Source organism: Anomaloglossus baeobatrachus, chromosome 6 (genome assembly GCF_048569485.1).
Source record: "Anomaloglossus baeobatrachus isolate aAnoBae1 chromosome 6, aAnoBae1.hap1, whole genome shotgun sequence".
Classification (NCBI taxonomy): domain Eukaryota; kingdom Metazoa; phylum Chordata; class Amphibia; order Anura; family Aromobatidae; genus Anomaloglossus; species Anomaloglossus baeobatrachus.
This window is the reverse complement of record NC_134358.1, coordinates 496671137-496698998: the sequence shown is the minus strand read 5'-3', so window position 1 is coordinate 496698998 and position 27862 is coordinate 496671137. Positions and strand designations below refer to the sequence as shown.

General features: G+C 50.5%; 1 protein-coding gene across 10 annotated transcripts in view; it reads left to right on the top strand.

Moving 5' to 3' along the window:
* KMT2C (lysine methyltransferase 2C) overlaps positions 1-27862 on the top strand; it is a 440610-nt gene that overhangs the window by 217061 nt on the left and 195687 nt on the right. For all 10 annotated transcript variants that reach the window (XM_075315430.1, XM_075315433.1, XM_075315425.1 and 7 more), the window contains 5 exons: positions 320-448; positions 1092-1211; positions 1720-1850; positions 16718-16895; positions 27504-27608. In XM_075315430.1, the coding sequence (XP_075171545.1) occupies positions 320-448; positions 1092-1211; positions 1720-1850; positions 16718-16895; positions 27504-27608 (663 nt within the window). The remainder of the gene's footprint in view (positions 1-319; positions 449-1091; positions 1212-1719; positions 1851-16717; positions 16896-27503; positions 27609-27862) is intronic.

Genomic DNA, 27862 nt, shown 5'->3' with positions numbered 1-27862 from the left:
TGACACCTTCAATAGCTTTTAATGGAAACATTACTTGGTGCTCTGAACCCTCCCCATAGACATGCTCGCTTGGTTTGGCAGAGCATGTGTTAATTAGAAAAAAGGCATAACCCACTGGTGGACATCGGCTAGCAGCTATGTACTCTACATGTCCAATCCATCTCCACCTCTGCTCTTTCATCTGCCAAGAAAACATTGGATGGCCATCTAACACATTAGATGAGTGAGGATTGTCCAGGAGCTGCTGCTCATATTGTGAAGCCTTTTGAACCTCATATTTTTAGATTCTTAATAATGAAATGATGCAATTGTGTTGCAGAGGGGGATCTGATGGACTGTGATGTCAAATCCGACTCCAGTCCAGAGCGGGAAGCAATTGACGATGACTCAAAAATTGCTGAAATAATGGATGGGTTGAAGAAAAGGAAGCGAAAGCCATACAGACCAGGTAAAGGCCTATTGTGGCTGTGAAAAAAAGTTTATTTTCTAATTTTGTGGGAAATGTCCAAAAGAAAGGTGTGTCTACATACCACTGTCACGCCGGTTTTCTTCATGCATTGCTTGGATGTGATTTGTGGAAATAGCCAAGGCTTGCTGGGTGATTTATGTAAAAACCAGCCCTGCAGATGAATCCTTAGTGTGTACAAATGGGTTTACACTTGAGTTGAGCAAAAAAAGAATTCCCAATATCCTTGTCCAGCAGCCATGTAGGTAGCCCATGGCTACTAGACCAGAGACCTACGAACCACCTCCTGATTAGTAGGCCCTTCTCAATGTTGTGTATGTGTCACGCTGATGATGTCACCCCGGCCTACTAATCAGAAAAGGCAACAGGGATGGTTCGGCACCCCCTCGGCCATTACAAAGGACAAGTTCTGCAACTGTCCTATTGGTACCAAATCTTCAGTAGGGCATTTTTGAACTTCAGTGGTATAAAACTACACGACATATCGGAGTTTCAGATCATAGTCTCCCAAACAATCCCTAAATAATCGCCCGTGTGGTCAATGTAATAAGATTAATCCCAGACTGTATTAGATCGGCTGTTGTATGCAATATCTGACACACAATGATAACCCTTATCATCTTAGGTATTGGGGGATTCATGGTGCGCCAAAGAAGCCGAACAGGTCAGGGAAAGTCAAAGAGGTCCTTATCTAGAAAGGATTCTTCTGGCTCTGTGTCTGAACTCCTGCCTGGTAAAGAAGAAGGTATTTATGTCACACGTAGCACATTTTAGTTTCTGGACTTAAACGTTTTAGACCTTGTTCAAATCAATCTTCTATTTACTGTAGTCTCCTGCTGTGATTTTGTATAGTCATGTTGTCTTTGTAAAGCCCATGTCCTTTGTCAGGATGGGAAATCCTGTATTTGGAAGATGGGGAGGGGACAGAGTTAGTTTTCTTTTTCATACCTTATTAGAATATGGACATGATTATGTCCGCCGTGTCCAGTCTTTGGGAACAATTCAGCTACAGACCTGTCGCAGGGCAGTATTTCGCTGCTACAGTCCTAACATTCAAAGTTGCAAGAGATCTCAGTTTTACTTTTCATTTATTGACCTGGAAGCCATCAGCAAAATCCACTCTCCTATGGTTATTTTTATTTTTTCTCAAGTAGATCTCAAATATGCCAAAAATGAAGATACTTTAATTTCTGTGATTCTGTCCATCAAGATTTTGTAAATTATTTACTTAATTACTGTTTGTTCTCTCTAAGCCTGGAACGAGCCCCAACCAGAAACTCCTTTAGATGACTGCATCCCTGGGTGTGATAACACCGAGAAAATTAAGAAACGCTACCGGAAAAAGAAAAACAAATTGGAAGAAATTTTTCCTGCATATCTACAGGTAATTTTCTGTACTTGATATTCATGTGCGCGCAGTATTTGAGGAGATAATCGTTTTGTATCGCATGTGCTGGAAATTGTGACACCTTATGATCTGAGCGGTCTACTGCCAAGTTTATTAGTGATGCGCTCTGCCTCTCCAGAATATAATCTGAATTTAGGACATAAAAACTGGAGAAAAGTTGTATCGAATCTGCATGATCCATATGCGGATTTGTTGTGGATTTCTTCTATGCATTGCAGGGGTTAATGTTATGTTCAACATAAATTGACCTGCAGATGTAAAATCCATACGACGGGTCATCCTATGTATGGCTTCTGCACATCCACTTTGCCACAAAATCTGCAGCTTAACCCTGCCCATGTAAATGCACTCTAAGGCTTCAGACACACATTACTTATTTTGCCCCAAAACATGCACACAGATATTGCTGCAGATTTGATGGGTTTCTTTACAAGGGTGAAGTCCATCATGAGTTCCTCATGAAGAATTAAAGGGCATCTGGGAGTAGGGTCAACCCTCCTAAGCCATCTTATATGGACTTGTAGGTAACAGCAAGTTAAATAAAATAATACCTGGATATCTGTGTTCTGATGTCTTTTTCCAGAGAAACATTTTTTCTTTTGTGCATGAGCGCTTTCCTGCTATGGGCCAGACACTGAACTGCATGAGAATCTGCCTCCAGGCCTTACTTTTAATAAAAAGGCGTTGTTACCAGTGTGAGACATATAACTAACACCAGACAGGAGAACTGAACTTTTGCCTTCTTACAAACACATTTGCTGCAGCTCTCTCAGCTCTGCTGTAGCGTAACAATATTGCAATACCTGCTGCCTGACAGATGTAGGCTGAAGCTGAGATGACCTTGCAGATATGTCAGTTATAATCACACACAGCTCTGCAGTGAGATCAGGAGAGCAGAGAGCGGCCATCACACTGGTAACTCATCCTTATATTAAAAATAAGCCCTGGAGGCTGATTCTCCAGGAGATCAGTGTCCAGCCCATAGCCTTGAACAGCTCATTTACATAAATGAAAAACGTGGATTTCTCTGGAGTAAAAGATCATATTGTAGATATCCAGGTATCATTTTACTCAGCTTTCTATGACCTACATGCCCATATAGACGGCTTAGGAGAGTTCATCCTACTGACGGATTCCCTTTAACATCATGTGGTGACAATAAATAACAAGGAGCGCTCCTGTGTGTACCTCTAATGGTCTGGAATGGACTTAATAGGTTAAGGCACTCACCTATGTCTTTTGTGCTAGCAGTCAGAACGCTGGAACGATAACAGAAGGGGTCTTCAGGTACTCCTAGCCTGCCGAGTCAGGAACCACTCCATGGAAATCCAAATCCAACAGCTGACCGCGAACAGAAGCAGCTGATAAGTGCTCCTGCGCCAGATTTAAAGGCGGATCACGGGGGATATAGCCAGCGGTTGGCTCTGCGGTTACCCATGGGAACCTCTGTGGGCAGGGTCCGCTCAGATCAAATCTTCAGTGTGCAGACAGTGCCCCCGCAGCACTAGCCGCTTGCTCGCAGATGGGAGTAGAAATGCCAGAGACAAAAGGGAAAATATAGCGGTGTCCGGGCACTGGGGAAACAAAAGCACCACACATGTGGGAGATTAACCCTTTATTGCACTACAGGTTTCTGGGACGATCCGTCCCCTTGTGCAGTGCAGTGAAGGATTGATCTCCCACATGTGTGGAACTCCTGATTCCCCAGCAACCAGACACCGCAATATTTTTTTCCTTTTGTCTTAGGCTTGTGGTGTAAAATATAAAGCCAATTTTTATATATAATAAACACACACTTAATTGTTACTAAATTGTTACTATTGTTACTAAATTCTCCATGCCCCACTACATGCTCCACTTTGCATGTCTTGGTGACCTGCATTTAGGCTGTACTGGAACAAGCACAGGATCTAAGAAAGTGCCCAGTGTTCACTGTTGTGCTGGTCACATTAACCTGTCAGGTAAAAAAATAATGCTATTAATCTTTAGGCTGGGGCCACACGGGGCACTACTGCGATGCTTGCATGACACTCGGCTCACGCTGGCAGCATAGCAGGAGCCCAGTGTCATGTGAGTGTCCCTGTGTCTGCGGTCCGACTGTGCGAGTGGACCTCAGCTGCGGGGGGGCGGGCTGGCACTGAGGAGGGGCGGGCTGGCACTGAGGAGGGGAGGGAGGGATTTCTCTCCCTCTCTCCTCAGTAGCCGGCTATTGCGATTCTCGCTCTGCACGCGTGGTACACCAGTGTACCGCGAGTGCAGTGCGATTTATTTATTTATTTATTTTTTCTCTCGCCCCATTCACTTGCATGCTGTGATTGTTTTCTTCATCGTTCCTATGGGAGACCCAGACCATGGGTGTATAGCTTCTGCCTCCGGAGGACACACAAAGTACTACACTAAAAAGTGTAGCCCCTCCCTCCGAGCATATACACCCCCTGGATAGCCAAATATAGCCAGTTCAATGCTTTGTGTTCAGGAGGCACACATCCACACATGCATTCTCATCTGATTTTGATTTTTGGAAAGAGTTTGAAGAAAAGCGGGTCCAAGCCTGGACTCCCGGCATGTCCCTTCTCACCCCACTGTGTCAGCGGTGTTGTTAAGGTTGATTTCAGGGCTGGAGCCTTACATGCCGCGCTCCTTCACCATCCCTCGGGCTCTAGCTTGAAGTGGGAGCCAGCACGGTTCTCCCTGCCTTGCAGGAGACCGGTCTCCATCCGCAGCCCTTTCACGATCCTGCCGGACGGAGCACTCATCCCTCAGGGACCTGGCCCTGCGTCTCACAAGCTAAGTATCTGAGACGTTATTATCGGGGGGTCCCTTGTACTTTATTGTTGGGGAGAGTGTGCTGTGTATCTATTGTGACATTTCCGGCCGGTTCTCTGGTTTTCACCTGAGAACCGCGCCGATGGTGCCTGCTTGCCGGCCGCATCGTTAAATTTAGGCCCCGGCTTCGCCTGAGGCCTAGTTTCGTTTTCACTGCCCCTGCATGCCAATCATGCAGAGGGACAGTGCGGCTCCGCCCAGCGGCCGTTCGGCACAGGGGAGGGTCACTCCTCTCTGAGGTAATATTCCCTCCCCTGTATATCTCCTTGGCCCTCCGGATCCCGCTCTTAGAGTTGGCCCCGCCCCCTCTCCTCGCTCCGGCGCCATTTTATCAGCGTTCTTATGCATGTCTGCTTGTGACAGCGATCGGCGCTGGCCATCTCCCTGGGGGTCCGGGCTGTGGGATCTGGAGGGCACAGAGATGTCCCAATGTCTAACGGTCTGGCAAGCCACAACCTCCGGTTGTGGACCTGCGTATATACTCTGCGTATATACTCTGCTGGCGGTCATTCTGGCTCAGAGCCCCCACTTCAGCAGCATGTCTCACACGAGGAGCAAGGCTGCAAGGCTGTACTTAATATGCACTGCATGTAGGCTCGTACTGCCTGTACTGAGCACATAACCACATTGTGATGCCTGCTCTAACATGGTGGTGCCTCAGCCTGGAGGCTCATCCCCAGTGGTCCCTCCGGCTGCTCCGGCTCCGGTGGCTGAACCCCCGGCTTGGGTAGAATCCCTCTCTCCAGGGGACAGATGTCCCGGACACTGCTGAGCATGCGTCAGCCCCCTTCTCAGGGCGCTTCTGCTGCTACGGCTCGCTCAGCAAAGCTCACAGAGGATTCTTCATCTGGTCTCAGACCCCGTCCTCCTAAAATGGAGACGCAGGGTCCCCCCTTCCTTCCTCGTCCCGCGGCTCTGATTCACGAGCTGACTCGCAGGTCAAGGACGATGCCTTTACTGGGGGCTCGGACGCTACCTCCATGTACCCCATTGATCTATCCGAAAGTGACGCAGATGCTAGTGATTTGATTGCGTCCATTAATTTTGTACTGGACCTCAATCCGCCTGTATCAGGGGAGCTCCCCTCTCTGGCAGAAAAGCATCAGTATACCTTGCCTAAGAGAACAAGGAGTGTGTTCCTTAACCACTCCAGTTTTCAGGCCACTGTGACCAAGCCCAGAGCCTGTCCTGACAGACGCTGCCCAAAGCGTGGTTCTGATTTCGTTTCCACCAGAGGTGGTCAAGGAGTAGGCTCATTCACCAAAGGAGACCCTCCGGTGTCTAGACTCTCAGCCCGGAAAGTTGTATCGGTGGCTGATGGCAACTCTCTTAAGGATTCCACTGACCGCCATCTGTATATGAGGCGGCAGGGGCCTCGTTCTCCCCATCTTTTGCAGCAGTGTGGGCTTTCAAAGCCATCTCTGCTTCTCTAGAGGAGATGCATTCCCTCACCAGGGACTCTATGCCCGAGATGGTTGCCTTAAATTCCAGGCTTCAGCTTTTTCATCCTATGCCATGTCTGCCATGCTGGAGGCTCCGCACTGCGGTGGCTTCGGCCAATTCTCTCGCTATCCACAGGATCTTGTGGCTTCGAGAGTGGAAGGCACACGCTTCTTCAAAGAAGTTCCTTGCTGGGCTCCCATTTGCTGGGCCCAGGCTGTTCGGTGAACAACTGGATGAAATTATTCAGCAGGCTACTGGCGGGAAGAGTACTTCCATGCCACAAACCAAATCCAGGAACCAGGGCAGGAACCAGTCGAGGTTTTGTTCCTTTCGTTCCTCCAACTGGTCGTTCTCTAAGCCCTCGGCCTCGTCCACTAACTCAGCCAAGGACCAAAAACCAACTGGCGCACGAAGCGGCATCCTCAGAAGACCGCAGGAGCTGCTGCCACTAAGGCAGCCTCCTCTTGACTATCTGGCCGCGCCAGCAACGTCCTTGGTCGGTGGCAGGCTCTCCCGCTTGGCGACATGTGGTTTCAACACGTCTCCGATCAGTGGGTGCGGGATAGCATCCCCCACGGCTACAGGATAGAATTCTATCCAGCCCGCCAAACAGATTTTTTTCTGTCAACTCCCCCCTGCTTCAAGGCCGCCACCTTCTCTCAGGCCGTGGCATCCTTGCAGGCCAACGGAGTAATAGTACCGGTTCCCGTCTGGGAACGGTTCAGAGGTTTCTACTCAAATCTCTTCCTAGTCCCCTAAAGGGACGGTTCCTTCCGGCCCATCCTGGATCTCAGGCTTCTCAACAAGCATGTTCAGGTGCGGCATTTTCGCATGGAGTCTCTGCGATCAGTCATTGCCTCAATGACCCAAGGAGATTCCTTGCATCCTCGACATCAGAGATGTCTACTGCATGTGCCAATTGCAGTTTCACACCAGCGTTGGCTACGTTTTGCAATTAGAGAGGAACATTTCCGATTCGTGGCTCTTCCCTTCGGGTTAGCCACGGCCCCTCGTGTATTCATCAGGGTCATGGCAGCTGTGGTTGCGGTTCTGCACCTCCAAGGGCTGGCATCCCTTTTCCTCGACGGCCTTCTAGTCAAGGCTTCATCCTGTGCAGACCGTCAGCGGAGTGCTTCGCTCACTCTCGCCACTCTAGTCCAATTCGGGTGGCTTGTCTTTTTCCCAAGTCCACTCTGACTCCGACCTAGGGATGCAATTCGAAACTCTGCCGGCACTTGTGAAGCTGCCCTTAGTCAAACAGCAGTCCCTTCACTAGCGGTGCGCTCCTTGCTGAGGCCCCGCCGTCATTCCATCAGGCACCTAATGCAGGTGCTAGGTCAGATGGTGGCGTCAATGGAAGCGGTTCCCTTGCCCAGTTCCATCTGCGTCCTCTGCAGCTGGACATTCTCCGCTGTTGGGATAAGCGGACTTCCTCCTTGCACAGGTTAGTGGCTCTGTCGCCACAGACCAGGGGCTCCCTTCAGTGGTGGCTTCGGCCCCTCTCTCTTCAGGGACGCTCCTTCCTGGCCCCGTCCTGGATGATCCTCACCACGGATGCCAGTCTATCCGGCTGGGGAGCAGTATATCTCCTCCACAGAGCTCAGGGCACTTGGACTCCGTCCGAATCAGCCCTCTCGATCAATGTGCTGGAAATCAGAGCTGTGCGTCTAGCTCTCTTGGCCTTTCACCAAGTTGGCGGGCAAGCACATTCGAGTCCAGTCAGACAACGCCACAGCGGTTGCCTACATCAACCACCAGGGCGTGACACTCAGCCGCCTGGCAACGTTGGAGGTTCAACGCATCCTTCAGTGGACTGAGGATTCCAGGTCCACCACATCCGCAATCCACAACCCAGGCGTGGAAAACTGGGAGGCAGATTATCTCAGCCGTCAAACCGTGGACAGCGGCGAGTGGGCTCTGCATCCGGCAGTGTTTCGGTCAATCTGCCGCACTTGGGGCACTCCGGAAGTGGATCTTCGCTCCCACGATCCTCAGGCCTTTGCAGCAGACGCGCTGGTTCAAGATTGGTCCCAGTTTCGTTTGTCTTACGTGTTTCCCCCTCTAGCTCTTGCCCAGAGTCCTGCGCAAGATCAGAATGGAGGGCCGTCGGGTCATTCTCATTGCTCCCGACTGGCCCTGGCGAGCTTGGTACCCTGACCTGCTCCATCTGTCCGTAGAGGTGCCGTAGCATCTCCCGGACCGTCCAGACCTTCTCTCACAAGGTCCGTCTTTCCGCCAGAATTCTGCGGCTCTCAGTTTGACGGCGTGGCTCTTGAGTCCTCGATCTTGACGACTTCTGGTATCCCTCCTGAAGTCATCTCCACTATGACTCGGGCTCGGAAGTATTCCTTGGCCAAAATCTATCACAGGACCTGGAGAATTTTCCTGTCCTGGTTTCACCCTTCCGGCCATGCTTCTTGGCCTTCTTCCTTGCCGACCCCTCCTGTCCCTTCTACAGTCCGGTCTGCAGCTAGGACTATCCCTCAAGGGACAGGTCTCGGCTCGGCCAGTGTTGTTCCAGCGGCGTATCGCCCGGCTGGCTCAGGTGCGCTCCTTCATACAGGGCGCATCTCACATCACGCCGCCTTACCGGCAGTCTTTGGATCCCTGGGACCTTAATCTGGTCCTCACGGCTTCCAGAAACCCCCCTTTGAGCCTCTTGGGGAGGTTTCTTTGTCTCGTCTTTCACAGAAAGTGGTCTTTCTAGTGGCCATAACTTCCCTCGGGAGAGTCTCTGATTTGGCTGCACTCTCTTCGGAGTCACCTTTTTTGGTTTTTCATCAAAACAAGGTGGTTCTCCGTCCGACTCCGGACTTCCTCCCTAAGGTGGTTTCTCCTTCCACCTTAACCAGGACATTTCCCTGCCTTCCTTTTGTCCGGCTCCTGTTCATCGCTTTGAAAAAGCGTTGCATACTCTGGATCTGGTGCGGGCGCTCCGGATCTATGTGTCTCGCACCGCTGTTCTTAGGTGGTGCACCTCTCTTTTTGTGCTGACCACAGGTCGGCGTAAGGGCCTCTCTGCTTCTAAGCCGACCCTAGCTCGTTGGATTGGGTCGGCCATTTCCGATGCCTGCCAGTGTACTCGAGTGCCTCCCCCGCCGGGGATCAAGGCACACTCGACCAGAGCTGTCGGTGCCTCTTCGGTTTCAGGCTACGGCTTAGCAGGTCTGTCAGACTGCCACTTGGACTAGTCTGCATGCCTTTTCGAAGCACTACCAAGTGCATGCTCATGCTTCGGCAGATGCGAGCTTGGGCAGACGCACCCTTCAGGCGGCTGTCGCCCATTTGTGAAGTTAGGCTCCGCCTACTTCTCAGTTTTCTGTTTATTCCCACCCATGGACTGCTTTGAGACGTCCCATGGTTTGGGTCTCCCATAGGAACGATGAAGAAAAAGAGAATTTTGTTTACTTACCGTAAATTCTTTTTCTTATAGTTCTGTAATGGGAGACCCAGCACCCTCCCTGTTGCCTGTTGGCAGTTTCTTGTTCCGCGTGTTATCACCGGCTGTTGTTGTAGACAGAGGCTCCGGTTGTTTCGGTTCTTGCTCTATCTCTACTTGTGGGTGGCTACTCTCCTTCAGCTTTTGCACTAAACTGGCTATATTTGGTTATCCAGGGGGTGTATATGCTCGGAGGGAGGGGCTACACTTTTTAGTGTAGTACTTTGTGTGTCCTCCGGAGGCAGAAGCTATACACCCCATGGTCTGGGTCTCCTATTACGGAACTATAAGAAAAAGAATTTACGGTAAGTAAACAAAATTCTCTTTCTTTGTCGCTCCATTGGGAGACCCAGACAATTGGGTGTATAGCTTCTGCCTCCGGAGGCCACACAAAGTATTACACTTAAAAGTGTAAACCCCTCCCCTTCTGCCTATACACCCCCCCGTGCATCACGGGCTCCTCAGTTTTTATGCTTTGTGCGAAGGAGGCACACATGCACGCATAGCTCCACAATTTAGTCAGCAGCAGCTGCTGACTATATCGGATGGAAGAAAAGAGGGCCCTAACAGGGCCCCCGGCATGCTCCTTTCTCACCCCACTCTGGTCGGCGGTGCTGTTAAGGTTGAGGTACCCATTGCGGGTACATAGGCAGGAGCCACATGCTGTTTTCCTTCCCCATCCCTTAGGGGCTCTGGGCGAAGTGGGATCCTAACCGGTCTCCAGACACTGGGACCGTGCTCCCTCCGCAGCCCCTGGGGGAATCTGCTGGACAGGAGCTGGGTATCGCCAGGGACAAGGCCCTGCTACTATGAGGTACTCTGTGTCCCCTTGGGGACGGCGCATAGAGCGCCTGTGTTATGCACGCTGCAGCAGCTGCTGGGTGTGTTAGTGCACCGGGACTACCGCGCTGACCGCGCTTGTTTGCCGGCCGCGCTTATAACTTTACTCCCCGGCTTTTGCGGCCTAGTACCGCATATTCCCGCCCCCGGGCCTGCCAGTCAGGGGAAGGGCGGGACGCTGCACAGGACGTCAGCGCTGAGGGCTGGAGCATACTTTGTATCCTCCTCCCCCCTCACTGAGCACCGTGGGGCACCAGATTCCCGCACTTTCTAAGGCACGCCCACGGCTCCCTCCTCCCCACAGAACGCCGGCAGCCATTCCTGTCAGCACTTCTGACGCTGGAGAGGAGAGACAACACAGCTCTGGGAGGCCCAGGCAGGGAATCTGGTGGTCACACAACCGCTGAGGGCGGTCGGTAAGCCGCACCTGTTACTAGGTGCTGGCCCCCCTGGGTGCCGAAGTGTATATATATATATGCTTATATTCTATACATTTATTCTGTACGGCTGCACTGCTTGTTTTTGACTATATACCCTCCCTGATTGTACTCAGAGGAGACTACAGCATGTCGTCCGCAAAAAGCAAGGGTGCCAAAGCACAGGCTTACTTTGCAACCTGTACCTCATGTGCGGCTATGCTACCGGCAGGTTCCACCTACCCTCATTGTGTGCAATGCTCGGCCCCGGTGACACTCACTCAGCCGGAGCCTCTGCCACTGGTGGCCCAGGTGGAACCACCTGCTGCCACTGTCCAGGTGACAGGGACGGAGTTTGCAGTATTCGCTGACAGACTTTGAGTCTATGGATAAATGGTCTGCTAAGATACTAGAAGCCTTGCAGTCCAGACCGGTAACACAGGCCCCGGGCACTGTTGAATCATTGACCCCAGGCCCCCCTCGGTTGGAGCAGCAAAGTGCTCCTGGGGTGACTCATAGGTCCCACGGTGAGGTCTCCGACACGGACCGGAGTCCCAGACCGCCTAAGCGGGCCCGCTGGGAGCTTCCCTCGACTTCATCACACTGCTCAGGGTCTCAGCAGGAGGACTCTCTAGAGGATGAAGCGGAGGTAGCAGATCAGGACTCTGATCCTGACGCCGCTCTTAACCTGGATACACCTGAAGGGGACGCCATAGTAAATGACCTTATAGCGTCCATCAATCAGGTGTTGGATCTTTCTCCCCCAGCTCCTCCTATTGAGGAGTCAGCTTCTCAGCAGGAGAAATTCCATTTTAGGTTTCCCAAACGTACAATGAGTGCGTTTCTGGATCACTCCGACTTCAGAGATGCAGTCCAGAAACACCGAGCTTTTCCAGATAAGCGCTTTTCTAAGCGCCTTAAGGACACACGTTATCCCTTCCCCCCTGACGTAGTCAAGGGTTGGGCTCAGTGTCCCAAGGTGGATCCTCCAGTCTCTAGACTGGCGGCTAGATCCATAGTTGCAGTGGAAGATGGTGCATCACTCAAGGATGCCACTGACAGGCAGATAGAGCTCCTGTTGAAATCCATCTATGAAGCTATCGGCGCGTCCTTTGCTCCGGCATTCGCAGCCGTATGGGCACTCCAAGCTATCTCAGCTTGTCAGTCTGAGATTAATGCAATCTACTCCGCAGGTTGTGTCCTTAACATCTCAGGCGTCGGCGTTTGCGTCCTACGCCATGAATGCTGTCCTGGACTCTGCGAGCCGTACGGCGGTAGCATCCGCCAATTCGGTGGCAGTCCGCAGGGCCATGTGGCTACGTGAATGGAAGGCAGACTCTGCTTCCAAAAAGGTCTTAACCGGTTTGCCATTGTCTGGCGACCGCTTGTTTGGTGAGCGATTGGATGAAATCATTAAACAATCCAAGGGAAAGGACTCATCCTTACCCCAGCCCAAACCAAACAGACCTCAACAACGGAAGGTACAATCGAGGTTTCGGTCCTTTCGGCCCGCGGGCAGGTCTCAATTCTCCTCGTCCAACAGGCCACAGAAGGGTCAGAGGAACTCCGATTCATGGCGGTCTAAGGCACGTCCTAAGAAGAACGCCGGAGGAACCGCTCCAAAGCGGCCTCCTCATGACTTTCGGCCTCCTCAAACCGCATCCTCGGTCGGTGGCAGGCTCTCCCGCTTTTGCGACGCCTGGTTGCCACATGTCCAAGACCGATGGGTGCGAGACATTTTGTCTCACGGTTACAGGATAGAGTTCAGCTCTCGTCCTCTGACTCGTTTCTTCAGAACTTCTCCTCCCCCCGAGCGAGCCGATGCTCTTCTTCAGGCGGTGAGCACTCTGAAGGCAGAAGGAGTGGTGATCCCTGTTCCACTTCAGCAACGGGGTCACGGTTTTTACTCCAACTTGTTCGTGGTGCCAAAAAAGGACGGATCTTTCCGTCCCGTTCTGGACCTAAAACTGCTCAACAAACACGTGAAAACCAGGCGGTTCCGGATGGAATCTCTCCGCTCCGTCATCGCCTCAATGTCCCAAGGAGACTTCCTAGCATCAATCGATATCAAGGATGCTTATCTCCACGTGCCGATTGCACCAGAGCATCAGCGCTTCCTGCGTTTCGCCATCGGGGACGAACACCTTCAGTTCGTGGCACTGCCTTTGGCCTGGCGACAGCCCCACGGGTCTGCACCAAAGTCATGGCAACAGTGGTAGCAGTCCTACACTCTCAGGGACACTCGGTGATCCCTTACTTAGACGATCTGCTTGTCAAGGCCCCCTCTCAGGTGGCATGCCAACACAGCCTGAATATTGCTCTGGAGACTCTCCAGAGATTCGGGTGGATCATCAATTTCCCAAAGTCAAAACTGACACCGGCCCAATCACTGACATATCTCGGCATGGAGTTTCATACTCTCTCAGCGATAGTGAAGCTTCCGCTGGACAAACAGCGGTCACTACAGACAGGGGTGCAATCTCTCCTGCGAGTCCAGTCGCACCCCTTGAGGCGCCTCATGCACTTCCTAGGGAAGATGGTGGCAGCAATGGAGGCGGTTCCTTTTGCGCAGTTTCATCTGCGTCCACTTCAATGGGACATTCTCCGCAAATGGGACAGGAAGTCGACGTCCCTCGACAGGAACGTCTCCCTTTCTCCGGCAGCCAAGGCCTCCCTTCAGTGGTGGCTTCTTCCCACTTCGTTGTCGAAGGGGAAATCCTTCCTACCCCCATCCTGGGCGGTGGTCACGACGGACGCGAGTCTGTCAGGGTGGGGAGCGGTCTTTCTCCACCACAGAGATCAGGGTACCTGGACTCAGCCAGAGTCCTCCCTTCAGATCAATGTTCTGGAGATAAGGGCAGTTTATCTTGCCCTAAAGGCGTTCCAGCCGTGGCTGGAAGGCAGGCAGATCCGAATTCAGTCGGACAACGCCACGGCGGTGGCATACATCAACCACCAAGGCGGCACACGCAGTCGGCAAGCCTTCCAGGAAGTCCGACGGATTCTGCTGTGGGTGGAAGCCACAGCCTCCACCATCTCCGCAGTTCACATCCCGGGCGTAGAAAACTGGGAAGCAGACTTTCTCAGTCGCCAGGGCATGGACGCAGGGGAATGGTCTCTTCACCCGGACGTGTTTCAAGAGATCTGTTGCCGCTGGGGGAAGCCGGACGTCGACCTAATGGCGTCCCGGCACAACAACAAAGTCCCGGCATTCATGGCACGGTCTCAAGATCACAGAGCTCTGGCGGCAGACGCATTAGTTCAGGATTGGTCGCAGTTTCAACTGCCTTATGTGTTTCCTCCTCTGGCACTGCTGCCCAGAGTGTTACGCAAGATCAGGTCCGACTGCCGCCGCGCCATCCTCGTCGCTCCAGACTGGCCGAGGAGGTCGTGGTACCCGGATCTGTGGCATCTCACGGTGGGCCAACCGTGGGCACTACCAGACCGACCAGACTTGCTGTCTCAAGGGCCTTTTTTCCATCTGAATTCTGCGGCCCTCAGCCTGACTGTGTGGCCATTGAGTCCTGGATCCTAGCGTCTTCAGGGTTATCTCAAGAGGTCATTGCCACTATGAGACAGGCCAGGAAGCCAACGTCCGCCAAGATCTACCACAGGATGTGGAGGATCTTCTTATCCTGGTGCTCTGATCAGGGTTTTACTCCCTGGCCATTTGCCTTGCCCACTTTTCTGTCCTTCCTTCAATCCGGAATGGAAAAGGGTTTGTCTCTCGGCTCCCTTAAGGGACAAGTCTCGGCGCTCTCTGTTTTTTTTTCAAAAGCGCCTAGCCAGGCTTCCACAGGTACGCACGTTCCTGCAGTGGGTTTGCCACATAGTCCCTCCTTACAAGCGTCCGCTAGAACCCTGGGATCTGAACAGGGTGCTAACGGCTCTTTAGAAACCACCTTTCGAGCCAATGAGGGATATTTCTCTTTCACGCCTTTCGCAGAAAGTGGTCTTCCTAGTGGCAGTCACATCACTTCGGAGAGTGTCTGAGTTAGCAGCACTGTCATGCAAAGCCCCTTTCCTGGTGTTTCACCAGGACAAGGTGGTTCTGCGTCCGGTTCCGGAATTTCTCCCTAAGGTGGTATCCCCTTTTCATCTCAATCAGGATATCTCCTTACCTTCTTTTTGTCCTCATCCAGTTCACCAATGTGAAAAGGATTTGCACTTGTTAGATCTGGTGAGAGCACTCAGGCTCTACATTTCTCGTACGGCGCCCCTGCGCTGCTCGGATGCGCTCTTTGTCCTTGTCGCTGGCCAGCGTAAAGGGTCGCAGGCTTCCAAGTCAACCTTGGCTCGGTGGATCAAGGAACCAATTCTTGAAGCCTACCGTTCTTCGGGGCTTCCGGTTCCCTCAGGGCTGAAGGCCCATTCTACCAGAGCCGTGGGTGCGTCCTGGGCTTTGTAGGAAGGGGCCGTTTTACGGCTCTATTACCGAGGTATTATTTTACCCACCCAGGGACTGCTTTTGGACGTCCCAATTGTCTGGGTCTCCCAATGGAGCGACAAAGAAGAAGGGAATTTTGTTTACTTACCGTAAATTCCTTTTCTTCTAGCTCCAATTGGGAGACCCAGCACCCGCCCCTGTTCCCTTCGGGCTGTTGTTCTTTTGTGTACACATGTTGTTCATGTTGAATGGTTTTCAGTTCTCCGAACATCCTTCGGATTGAATTTACTTTAGACCAATTTATAAGTTTCCTCCTTCCTGCTTTTGCATCAAAACTGAGGAGCCCGTGATGCACGGGGGGTGTATAGGCAGAAGGGGAGGGGTTTACACTTTTAAGTGTAATACTTTGTGTGGCCTCCGGAGGCAGAAGCTATACACCCAATTGTCTGGGTCTCCCAATTGGAGCTAGAAGAAAAGGAATTTACGGTAAGTAAACAAAATTCCCTTCTTTTCTCGGTCCGATTAGGGCTGAGAAAATAATAGCTCATGTGCACTGACACACAGGCTAGAATTGGTCCAAGTGGATTGCGATGTTTTATCGCACTCCACTCGCACCGATTTTCTCGCCGTGTGGCTTAGGCCTTATATATGGGGTTACTCTGCAGGTTAATAGCGTTCTGAAGCTGACTGACACTTAGCGCCCCACTGCCAGGTGGAAATGAACTTTGTTCCTCTGGGCAGCCTCTGGCTCAGTCATAAGGGTGGTGCTAGCACAGCTTAAGTGCCTGCTCAGTGTATCTTGAGTGGCGGCTGTAACTGTTCCTTGACTTAATGCGAAGCTCTAATGCTGTCACTGCCGGGGACGCAGTTATAGCCACTGCTCACTGTGCAGTGAGTGGAGATTTGAAGCCGCGCCGGCCCCACCCCTATGATGGAGCTAAGGCTGCCTGGAGGAATGAAGTTCATTTTCACCTGGCAGCAGGGTGCGAAGTGTTGGACAGCTTCAGAATGCTATTGAAGGGGTTTGTCCATTAAGATTACATTGATAGCCTGTCCTTAGGCTAGGTCGTCATCATCTGATCGGCCAGTGTATGACACTAAGCACCCCCGCCAATCAGCTGCTCTCTGTGCTGGCGGCCAAAAATGCTCCATTCCGGAGCTGCTCTGTCTTCTGATAATGACCACTGCCAGGTACTGCACGTTGGGCCCCTGCTGATCAGATATTAATGACCTATCCTAAGATACGCCATCAATGTAATATTAGTAGACAACCTATTTAACCTGCAGATTATCCCCATATCTGCAGAGTAATGGCATTCTTTCAACTGACAGGTTCCATTTAATTATTTCCTCTCTACCTTCCTTTGTTTGCAGGCTTTATTGCTACAATCTCCTATTTATAAAGGGAGCCATGTTTTATATTCCTATAGCTTTTGGAAGGTTATTCCAATCTTTTATCAATGCATATTTTTTTTTAATTCACTTTACACAGGAGGCATTTTTTGGTAGAAATCTTCTGGATACCAGCAGACAAAACAAACTCTGCACTGAGAACTCTTCAGAGGAGGCTGCTACTATTCTGTACAGAGCAAATCTAAACTCCACTTTTCTGGATCCTACTTCAGACCCACTGCTCAGTTCAGCTGCAACACCTTCTAAAAATACAGATGGTAAGGAACCCATTATCTGAGGCCTTTTGTTTATAAAAGATTATAGCTAATATAAACACTTGTATGGGTTTTATGATCGGCAGAGCTGACGAGTGGCAGTGCATTAATGCAGTGTCTTTAGTTAAGTGTAATGCCTGCTTTACACGAGTCGATCTATCGTGTGATAGCACGAGCGATCGTACCCGCCCCCGTCGTTTTTGCGTCATGGGCAGATCGCTGCCCGTGGCTCACAAACTCGTTTAACCCCCGTCACACGCACTTACCTTCCGGACGACCTCGCTGTGGGCGACGAACGTCCACTTCCTGAAGTGGGAAGGACTTTCGGCATCACAGCGATGTCACACGGCAGCCGGCTAATAGAAGCGGAGGGGAGGAGATGAGCGGGACGTAAACATCCCGCCCACCTCCTTCCTTCCACATAGCCGGTGGGTGCCGCGGCACGCAGGTAAGCTGTGTTCATCGTTCCCGGGGTGTCACACGGAGCAACGTGTGATGCCACGGAAACGATGAACAACTGGCGCCATTAAAACTAAACGATATTTTGAAAGTAAACGATGAGTACACGACTCACGATTTGTGAGCGATACTGCGTCGCTAGGAGGTGTCACACGAGACGACATCGTGAACAATGCCGGATGTGCGTCACGGAAACCGTGACCCCGACAAAGCATCGCACGATCAGTCGTCTCATGTAAAGCACCCTTAAGAGTATTACATTAATACTATGCACAACCCGATCAGTGATTTTCACAACTATAGGCTGCAGTACTTTAGTAAGTTCCCCGAAACTTGTTTTAAGTGTTCAGTTAGGTCAAATTTAAGGACTGTTCTGTACGGATCGGCTGTAGTGCTCACAACCCGAACTCGAGAGCCTTATATATTCATATTGGCTGTTTTGTACATTTGTATGTATCTGCAAATCTGCCACCTCTGGACTTGGTCTAGGTGTATGGTAATATGCATCGCCTGCAGCACAAGGTCATCGATGCCTGATGTCATACTTCATGCACATTTCTTTGTGTGTGTGTGTGTGTGTGTGTGTGTTATATATATGAGACTGGGAAAATGTTTCAGGAATGTCTTGGGGGGGAGGGGGGGGACAGAATGCTTTCAAAAATAGACGTTAATAATTATTTATTTTTTTTATCAATTAAAAAATTCAAATTGAGTGACCAAAAAGGAACTATGAATCAAATCAGTATTTGGTGTGACCACTTTCTGCCTTCAAAACAGTATTAGTTCTTCCAGGTACACTTGCGCACAGTTTTTGAGGGAACTATGCAGGGAGCTTGTTCCAAACATCTTGGAGAAAAGACCACAGATCTTCTATGTATGTTGGCTTCCACACATCCTGCTGTTTCTTCGTGTAGTCCCAGAAAGACTCCATGTTAAAATCAGATCTCTGTGACCATATTGTCGCCTATTCTTTGCGCTGAAGAATGTTCTTAATGACATTGGCTGTATGATTTACTGCATGATGGTTCTGTTTTTATAAATAATCATCTTTATTTCTGTAGCACCAACATATTCCGCAGCGCTTTACAATTTAGAGGTTCACATACAAACATAAGTAATAGTTATAGAAGATGCAATAATTTGCTTGTATTTCTCGGCATTGAGAGCACCATTAAGCTTCACCAAATCCTAGCTCACTTTGTAAAATGCATCCCTAAAAAGTAAGGGACCTTCATCATGCTTCACTGTTGCCTGCAGACAATCATTGTACTGCTCTCCTGCACATAAGTGAACACATTGCATTCTGTTACAGGCAAATATTTCATATTTTAACTTATCCGTTCAGAGATTCTGCTGTCAATTTTCTGCACCCTAGTTCCTAGATTTACTTATAGTTGATTCACTTGGCCTTGTATCTGTGTTGAAGGTCTGCAAGTCTTCCAAGAAGATCACTTCTGGTTAGACTTCTCCAAACATCCAAACATTAGATGGATATAGTTGGGTCCCACTGGTTGCTGTCAATTCTTGGCTGATAATCTAGACAAAAAGACTGATGGCACTCACAAAATGCAGTCTTTGAACGGGTGCAAAACTGAATGACATATAATAACAAAAAAGGACAGTTGCACTTTGAAATGCTAAAGCATGCAAACAATGAATAAATATAGATATGCATTACTGCTTAAGGAAATCTAGAATAAATTGAGATAATTAGCAAACCGAAATGGCCATTTCGATTTCTGCCCAGTAGCCATGTCAAGGCATATCTTTATACTAGGAACCTAAACTAAACTGATACCTTTCTCTGAGTTACAAACCTCCATGTGTGTGGATGTATGAACCTGCTATTAAAGAAAAGCATAAAATCACCTGTGGGGGATGGGTGCACAGTCAAAGGGCATGACTCCATAATCTAGACAAAAAGCCTGACTGCACTCAAACTGCTGTCTGAACAGATGCAAAACTGAACAGGACCTATCATAACAAAAAAGAACCGTTCCTACTTGCCCATACACATGGAGGTTTGAAACCCAGAGAGAGGCTTCAGTTTAATGTAGGTTCCCAGAATAGAAAGAGGCCTTGACATGGCTACTGGGCACATATTGAAATGGCCATTTTTGTATGCTAAATATCTCAATTTTTCCTACCTTTCCTTAAGAACTAATGCATATCTATATTCTTACATTCATTGTTTGCATGCTTTAGCAGTTCATAGTGCAACTGTCCTTTTTTGTTAATTGGCTGATGGCACTGCTGTATATTATCCAATTTCAAGGGAAGACGTAAGCATGAGGTATCTATTATCTGTGGCTCTAAGTTTCCTACGCTGACCACGGTCCTCAATGTTGTCCATTTCTTGATGTCCTCAGTGCTGTGAAGTATCTACCTATCTATCAGAGTCATCTGATTGGCTCTAAATTAATTTTACAGCAGAAAAATGACTCCAAACATAAAACCAACCATCTTCAACAGCGTGCACTGGAAGAGATTACACGGCCATTGAGCCCTGATCTGAACAATCATCAAGTATGTCTGGAGTTACATGAAAAGTGAGAAGGATTTGTTCATGCCTTCATTCACTGAAGATCAGTGGTTAGCTCTCAAAGATGTTTGGAACAACCTCACTGCTGACGTCCTTTCAAAACAACAAACAGAAGTTTGTTCCAGCTCACCTGATCCAGGAAACCACCAACTTTGGAACCGTGCAGGGAAGGAAAAGTCGGCAAGACGACTATCAGAAGATTCAGAGAAAAAAGTATCCAGCAGCTTGATCCAAAAATGTTTTTCTTAAAATATTACTTTTATTTGGGTACAAAGATAAAATTAGTCCAAAAGGTTCACATGGAGTAAATATGTGGACAGAGGACGCATTTCGAACGTCTAGTTCTTATTCAGTGTAACACAACTGAGGACTAAGGCAAGTTAAAAACAAGACTCCGACCGGACATTAGTTCAAAAATGGGGGGGAGTGGAGGAGACAACCATTAGGTGAAAATAAATGAACAGTATATCCATAGCATTAATAATAAAAGAGCAGATAATATATATCATATAAATACATTCATGGTTGCAAGATGATAATTTCAAAAAGATGAAACAGGTGAAATGCAACGATTCTTAATAGATGTATAGCATATCACTTGGGAACTAGATTCCCTGCAGGAATGAATTTACAATTAGGAAGATCCACCCGGTTTCCCTTCGAAGCAGGAGTTCTTTCAGGTTACCGCCTCTGCTAGGCAGTTTCACTTTCTTCATTACGGTAACGCGCAAGCTGTCCACATTGCCGGCATGTACATTTAAGAAATGTTTAGAAGCTCCTGACAAACTCCTGGTAGTGCTGTTATTTGCATTGTAAATATGCTCTAATATCCTTTTCTTCAATAGGCCGAATGTGCTGCCTACATATTGTGTCTGACATGTTATACATGAAATCAAATATACAACATGATCAGAACTGCAATTAATCATAGAATTAATGTCAACATTTTTGACATTAGGCTATGTGCGCACGTTGCGTAATTGCATGCAGTTACGCTGCGATCTGCACCGCAGCGTAACTGCATGCGTCCTGCGTCCCCTGCACAATCTATGGAGATTGTGCAGGAGACGTGCGCACGTGGCGTATTAGAGCGCAGTGCTTCGAATGCTGCCCGAAGCGCGCGTTCTAAGATGTGACATGTCACTACTTCCGTGCGCTCTGCCTGCAGGTCCCGCTCTATGGGAGGGGCTGCAGTCAGAGCGCATGAAATCGGCTTTTTTTCATTACGGACTGTTTCTGCAGCGAGTTGAAGCGCACGTGTGCTGTTCAAATCGCTGCAGAAATTTCTGCAGGGACAGTACGCAACGTGCGCACATAGCCTTAGTGTAAGAGAAAAAATCCTTAGAATTAGTCATGTGCTTACAACATCCACTGGATTTGTGTCCACATTTATAGGAGCCACTTACTGACAACCAATTACCCGCATTTTTTTTAGAATTTATTTTTCTTTGTCGCTCCATTGGGAGACCCAGACAATTGGGTGTATAGCTTCTGCCTCCGGAGGCCACACAAAGTATTACACTTTAAAAAGTGTAACCCCTCCCCTCCGCCTATACACCCTCCCGTGCATCACGGGCTCCTCAGTTTTGTGCTTTGTGTTGAAGGAGGCACACATTCACTCAAGCTCCACATTTTAGTCAGCAGCAGCTGCTGATTATATCGGATGGAAGAAAAGAGGGCCCCAGGGCCCCCGGCATGCTCCCTTCTCACCCCACTAAGTCGGCGGTGCTGATAAGGTTGAGGTACCAATTGCGGGTACAGAGGCTGGAGCCACATGCCGTTTTTTTTCCCCATCCCTTAGAGGCTCTGGGAGAAGTGGGATCCTAACCGGTCATCCAGGCACTGGGACCGGGCTCCCTCCGCAGCCCCTGTGGGAATCTGCCGGACAGGAGACTTAATATCATCAGGGACAGGCCCTGCATCCAAAAGGTACTCTGTGTCCCCTTGGGGACGGCGTATGGAGCGCTCGTGTCACAGACACTGCAGCGGCTGCTGTATTTTTATGACTGCCGGGACTACCGCGCTGACCGTGCCTGTTTGTCGGCCGCGGTATTAAATTTAGTCCCTGGCTTCTGCGGCCTAGTACCATAACTCCCGCCCCCGGGCCTGCCAGTCAGGGGTAAGGGCGGGACGGTCGACCTGACGTCGACAGTGAGGGCTGGAGCATACTTTAGGTGTCCTCCTCCCCCCTCACTGATCACTGTGGGGCACCAGATTCCCGCACTTTATTAGTCGCCGCCCACGGCCCCCTCCTCCCCTGAGAGCTCCGGCAGCCATTTTTACAATCATTCTGCCGGTGGAGGATTTCAGAGCAGCTCTGGGAGGCCCAAGGCAGGGAATCTGGTGGACACACAACCGCTTTGGGCGGTCGGTAAGCCACACCGGTCACCGGTGCTGGTCCCCCCAGGGTGCCGAAGTGTATATATTTATATATATCTGTATACATTTTCTCTGTTCGGCCGCATTGTTTTTGCTTTTGGCTATATACCCTCAGTGATCACTCTCCTAGGAGACAACAGCATGTCGTTCACAAGGAGCAAGGGTGCCAAGACACAGGGTTATTTTGCAACCTGTACCTCTTGTGCGGCTATGTTACCTGCAGGTTCCACCTACCCTCACTGTGAGCAATGCTCGGCCCCTGTTGCACTCGCTCAGCCGGAGCCTCGGGCACTGGTGGGACCCTCGGCTCAGGTAGAACCGCCGGCTGCCCCTGTCCAGGTGGCAGGGACAGAGTTTGCAGTTTTGGCTGAGAAACTCTCTGAGTCGCTTTCACAATCCATGGCTCAGTCTATGGACAGATGGTCTGCTAAGATACTAGAAGCCTTGCAGTCCAGATCGGTCCTTACACAGGCCCCGGGCACTGTCGGATCATCGCCCCCAGGCCCCTCTCGGTCTGCGCCGCAGCGTGCTCCTGTGGTGGCACCTAGGTCTTACGGGGAGGACTCCGGCACGGACCGCAGTCCCAGACCGGCTAAGCGGGCTCGCTGGGAATCTTCCCCGACTTCATCACGCTGTTCGGGGTCTCAGCTTGATGACTCTCTGGAGGATGAAGCGGATGTCGCAGCTCAGGGCTCTGACCCTGACGTTGCTCTCAATCTTGATACACCTGAAAGGGACGCCATAGTAAATGACCTTATAGCGTCCATCAACCAGGTGCTAGATCTTTCTCCCCCAACTCCACCTATAGAGGAGTCGGATTCGAAGCAGGAGAAACACCAGTTTAGGTTTCCCAAACGTACACGGAGTGCGTTTTTCGATCACTCTAACTTCAGAGATGCTGTCCAGAAGCACAGAGCATTTCCGGACAAGCGCTTTACTAAGCGCCTTAATGACACACGTTACCCCTTCCCCTCTGACGTAGTTAAGGGTTGGGCTCAATGTCCCAAGGTGGATCCTCCAGTCTCTAGACTGGCGGCTAGATCCGTAGTATCAGTGGCAGATGGTTCATCGCTCAAGGATGCCACTGACAGGCAGATAGAGCTCCTGATGAAATCCATCTATGAAGCCACAGGCGCGTCTTTTGCCCCGGCCTTTGCAGCCGTGTGGGCACTCCAAGCTATCTCAGCTTGTCTGTCTGAGATTAATGCGGTCACACGTACCTCTGCTCCGCAAGTTGCGTCTTTGACTTCTCAGGCGTCGGTATTTTCATCCTACGCCATGAATGCCGTCCTGGACTCTGCTAGCCGTACAGCGGTAGCGTCCGCCAATTCGGTGGCAGTCCGCAGGGCCATGTGGCTACGCGAATGGAAGGCAGACTCTGCTTCCAAGAAGTTCTTAACCGGTTTGCCATTTTCTGGCGACCGATTGTTTGGCGAGCGATTGGATGAAATTATTAAGCAATCCAAGGGAAAGGACTCGTCCTTACCCCAGTCCAAACCGAACAGACCTCAGCAACGGAAAATACAATCGAGGTTTCGGTCCTTTCGGCCCTCAGCCAGGTCCCAATCCTCTTCGTCCAACAGGCCACAGAAGGGCCAGAGCAACTCTTATGCATGGCGGTCTAAGTCACGTCCTCCAAAGACCGCCGGAGGCACCGTCTCCAAGGCGGCCTCCTCATGACTTTCGGCCTCCACAAACCGCATCCTCGGTCGGTGACAGGCTCTCCCGCTTTTGTGACGCCTGGTGGCCACATGTCCAAGACCGATGGGTGAGAGACATTCTGTCTCACGGTTACAGGATAGAGTTCAGCTCTCGTCCCCCGACTCGTTTCTTCAGAACATCTCCGCCCCCCGAGCGAGACGATGCACTTTTTCAGGCGGTGAACACTCTGAAGACAGAAGGAGTTGTGATCCCCGTTCCCCTTCAGGAACGTGGTCGCGGTTTTTACTCCAACTTGTTCGTGGTGCCAAAAAAGGACGGATCATTCCGTCCCGTTCTGGACCTCAAACTGCTCAACAGACACGTGAGAACCAGACGGTTTCGCATGGAATCTCTCCGCTCTGTCATCGCTTCGATGTCCCAAGGAGACTTCCTAGCATCAATCGACATCATCAGGGATGCTTATCTCCATGTGCCAATCGCACCAGACCATCAACCCTTCCTGCATTTCGCCATCGGGGACGAACACCTTCAGTTTGTGGCACTGCCTTTCGGCCTGGCGACCGGCCCAAGGGTCTTCACCAAGGTCATGGCATCCGTTGTGGCGGTCCTACACTCTCAGGGCCACTCGGTGATCCCTTACTTAGACGATCTCCTAGTCAAGGCACCCTCCCGGGTGGCATGTCAACACAGCCTGACCGTTGCTCTGGAGACTCTCCAGAGGTTCGGGTGGATCATCAATTTCCCAAAGTCAAAATTGACACCGACCCAATCACTGACTTACCTCTAGATGGAGTTTCATACTCTCTCAGCGATAGTCAAGCTACCGCTGGACAAACAGCGTTCGCTGCAGACAGGGGTGCACTCTCTCTTCTTCGGGCCCAGTCACACCCCTTGAGGCGCCTCATGCACTTCCTGGGGAAGATGGTGGCAGCAATGGAGGCAGTCCCCTTTGCGCAGTTTCATCTGCGTCCACTCCAATGGGACATTCTCCGCAAATGGGACAGGAGATCGACGTCCCTAGACAGGAACGTCTCTCTTTCCCTGGCAGCCAAAACCTCTCTTCAGTGGTGGCTTCTTCCCACTTCTCTGTCGAAGGGAAAATCCTTCCTGCCCCCATCCTGGGCTGTGGTCACGACGGACGCGAGTCTGTCAGGGTGGGGAGCGGTTTTTCTCCACCACAGGGCTCAGGGAACCTGGACTCCGACAGAGTCCTCCCTTCAGATCAATGATCTGGAGATAAGGGCAGTGTATCTAGCCCTAAAGGCGTTCCATCGGTGGCTGGAGGGCAGGCAGATCCGCATACAGTCGGACAACGCCACGGCGGTCGCGTACATCAACCACCAGGGCGGCACGCGCAGCCGTCAAGCCTTCCAAGAAGTTCGGCGGATTCTGCTGTGGGCGGAGGCCACAGCCTCCACCATCTCCGCAGTTCACATCCCGGGCGTAGAAAACTGGGAAGCAGACTTTCTCAGTCGCCAGGGCATGGACGCAGGGGAATGGTCTCTTCACCCGGACGTGTTTCAAGAGATCTGTTGCCGCTGGAGGAAGCCGGACGTCGACCTAATGGCGTCCCGGCACAACAACAAGGTCCCGGCATTCATGGCACGGTCTCAAGATCACACAGCTCTGGCGGCAGACGCATTAGTTCAGGATTGGTCGCAGTTTCGACTGCCTTATGTATTTCCTCCTCTGGCAATGCTGCCCAGAGTGTTACGCAAGATCAGGTCCGACTGCCGCCGCGCCATCCTCGTCGCTCCAGACTGGCCGAGGAGGTCGTGGTACCCGGATCTGTGGCACATCACGGTGGGTCAACCGTGGGCACTCCCAGACCGACCAGACTTGCTGTCTCAAGGGCCATTTTTCCATCTGAATTCTGCGGCCCTCAACCTGACTGTGTGGCCATTGAGTCCTGGCTCCTAGCGTCCTCAGGGTTATCTCAAGATGTCATTGCCACTATGAGACAGGCCAGGAAACCAAGTCCGCCAAGATCTATCACAGGGCTTGGAGGATCTTCTTATCCTGGTGCTCTGATAAGGGTTTTACCCCCTGGCCCTTTGCCTTACCCACTTTTCTTTCCTTCCTTCAATCCGGAATGGACAAGGGTTTGTCTCTCGGCTCTCTCAAGGGACAAGTATCGGCGCTTTCCGTGTTTTTTCAAAAGCGTCTAGCCAGGCTTCCGCAGGTCCGCACGTTCCTGCAGGGAGTTTGCCACATAGTCCCACCTTACAAGCGGCCGCTGGAACCCTGGGATCTTAACAGGGTGCTAAGGGCTCTTCAGAAACCACCTTTCGAGCCGCTGCGGGATGTCTCTCTATCACGTCTTTCGCAGAAGGTGGCTTTTCTAGTGGCAGTTACATCGCTCCGTAGAGTGTCGGAGCTAGCAGCGTTGTCATGCAAAGCCCCCTTCCTGGTTTTTCACCAGGATAAGGTGGTTCTGCGTCCGGTCCCGGAATTCCTCCCTAAGGTGGTATCCCCTTTTCATCTCAATCAGGATATCTCCTTACCTTCATTTTGCCCTCATCCAGTTCACCAATGTGAAAAGGATTTGCACTTGTTAGATCTAGTGAGAGCACTCCGGCTCTATGTGTCTCGCACGGCGCCCCTGCGCCGTTCTGATGCGCTCTTTGTCCTTGTCGCTGGCCAGCGTAAAGGGTCGCAGGCGTCCAAGTCAACCTTGGCTCGGTGGATCAAGGAACCGATTCTTGAAGCCTACCGTTCTTCTGGGCTTCCGATTCCTTCAGGGCTGAAAGCCCATTCTACCAGAGCCGTGGGTGCGTCCTGGGCATTGCGGCACCGGGCTACGGCTCAGCAGGTGTCAGGCGGCTACCTGGTCTAGTCTGCACACTTTCACGAAACACTATCCGGTGCATACCTATGCTTCGGCAGATGCCAGTCTAGGTAGGCGAGTCCTTCAGGCGGTGGTTGCCCACCTGTAAGAGGGGGCCGTTTTCGGCTCTTTTTATCGAGGTATTCTTTTACCCACCCAGGGACTGCTTTTGGACGTCCCAATTGTCTGGGTCTCCCAATGGAGCGACAAAGAAGAAGGGAATTTTGTTTACTTACCGTAAATTCCTTTTCTTCTAGCTCCTATTGGGAGACCCAGCACCCGCCCCTGTTCCCTTCGGGCTGTTGTTCTTTTGTGTACACATGTTGTTCATGTTGAATTGTTCTTTGGTTCATGGTTTCAGTTCTCCGAACATCCTTCGGATTGAATTTACCTTAGACCAATTTATAAGTTTCCTCCTTCCTGCTTTTGCACCAAAACTGAGGAGCCCGTGATGCACGGGAGGGTGTATAGGCAGAGGGGAGGGGTTACACTTTTTAAAGTGTAATACTTTGTGTGGCCTCCGGAGGCAGAAGCTATACACCCAATTGTCTGGGTCTCCCAATAGGAGCTAGAAGAAAAGGAATTTACGGTAAATAAACAAAATTCCCTTCTTTCTTTGTAAAAACAGGATCCAGTTTTACAGGAAAAGAACGTTCATGACGCATGTTAAAAAAACGTAGTGTGAAAGCAGCCTTAAGTGGGCAGGTTTCTCTTATAATAACAATTTTTTTTTTTTTTTTAGGTGGGTCTCATGATCCTTTAGCTGAACTCTCTGAGGTGTTGAATACAGATGATGATATTTTTGGAATACTTTCAGACGATCTTGCAAAGTCTGCGAGTCAGACTGGTACGTCTTCATAAGGTTTTTCTCCTGACATATAGTTTGCTACATATAGTACTATAATACTAGAATCATCCATAGATGCATTTATCACAATGCAGATGTTTCTTTAGACTCTATTCTCCTGAATCGGTTTGCTGCTGCTTGTGCTGGTTTCTTTTATGTTTTTTTTTTGGTCTGCATATTGGTTTTTTTTTTCAGCATGCTGCTTGATACATTCACTTCCACTTCTTTTCTTTGTTATAATCATCCATTTTATC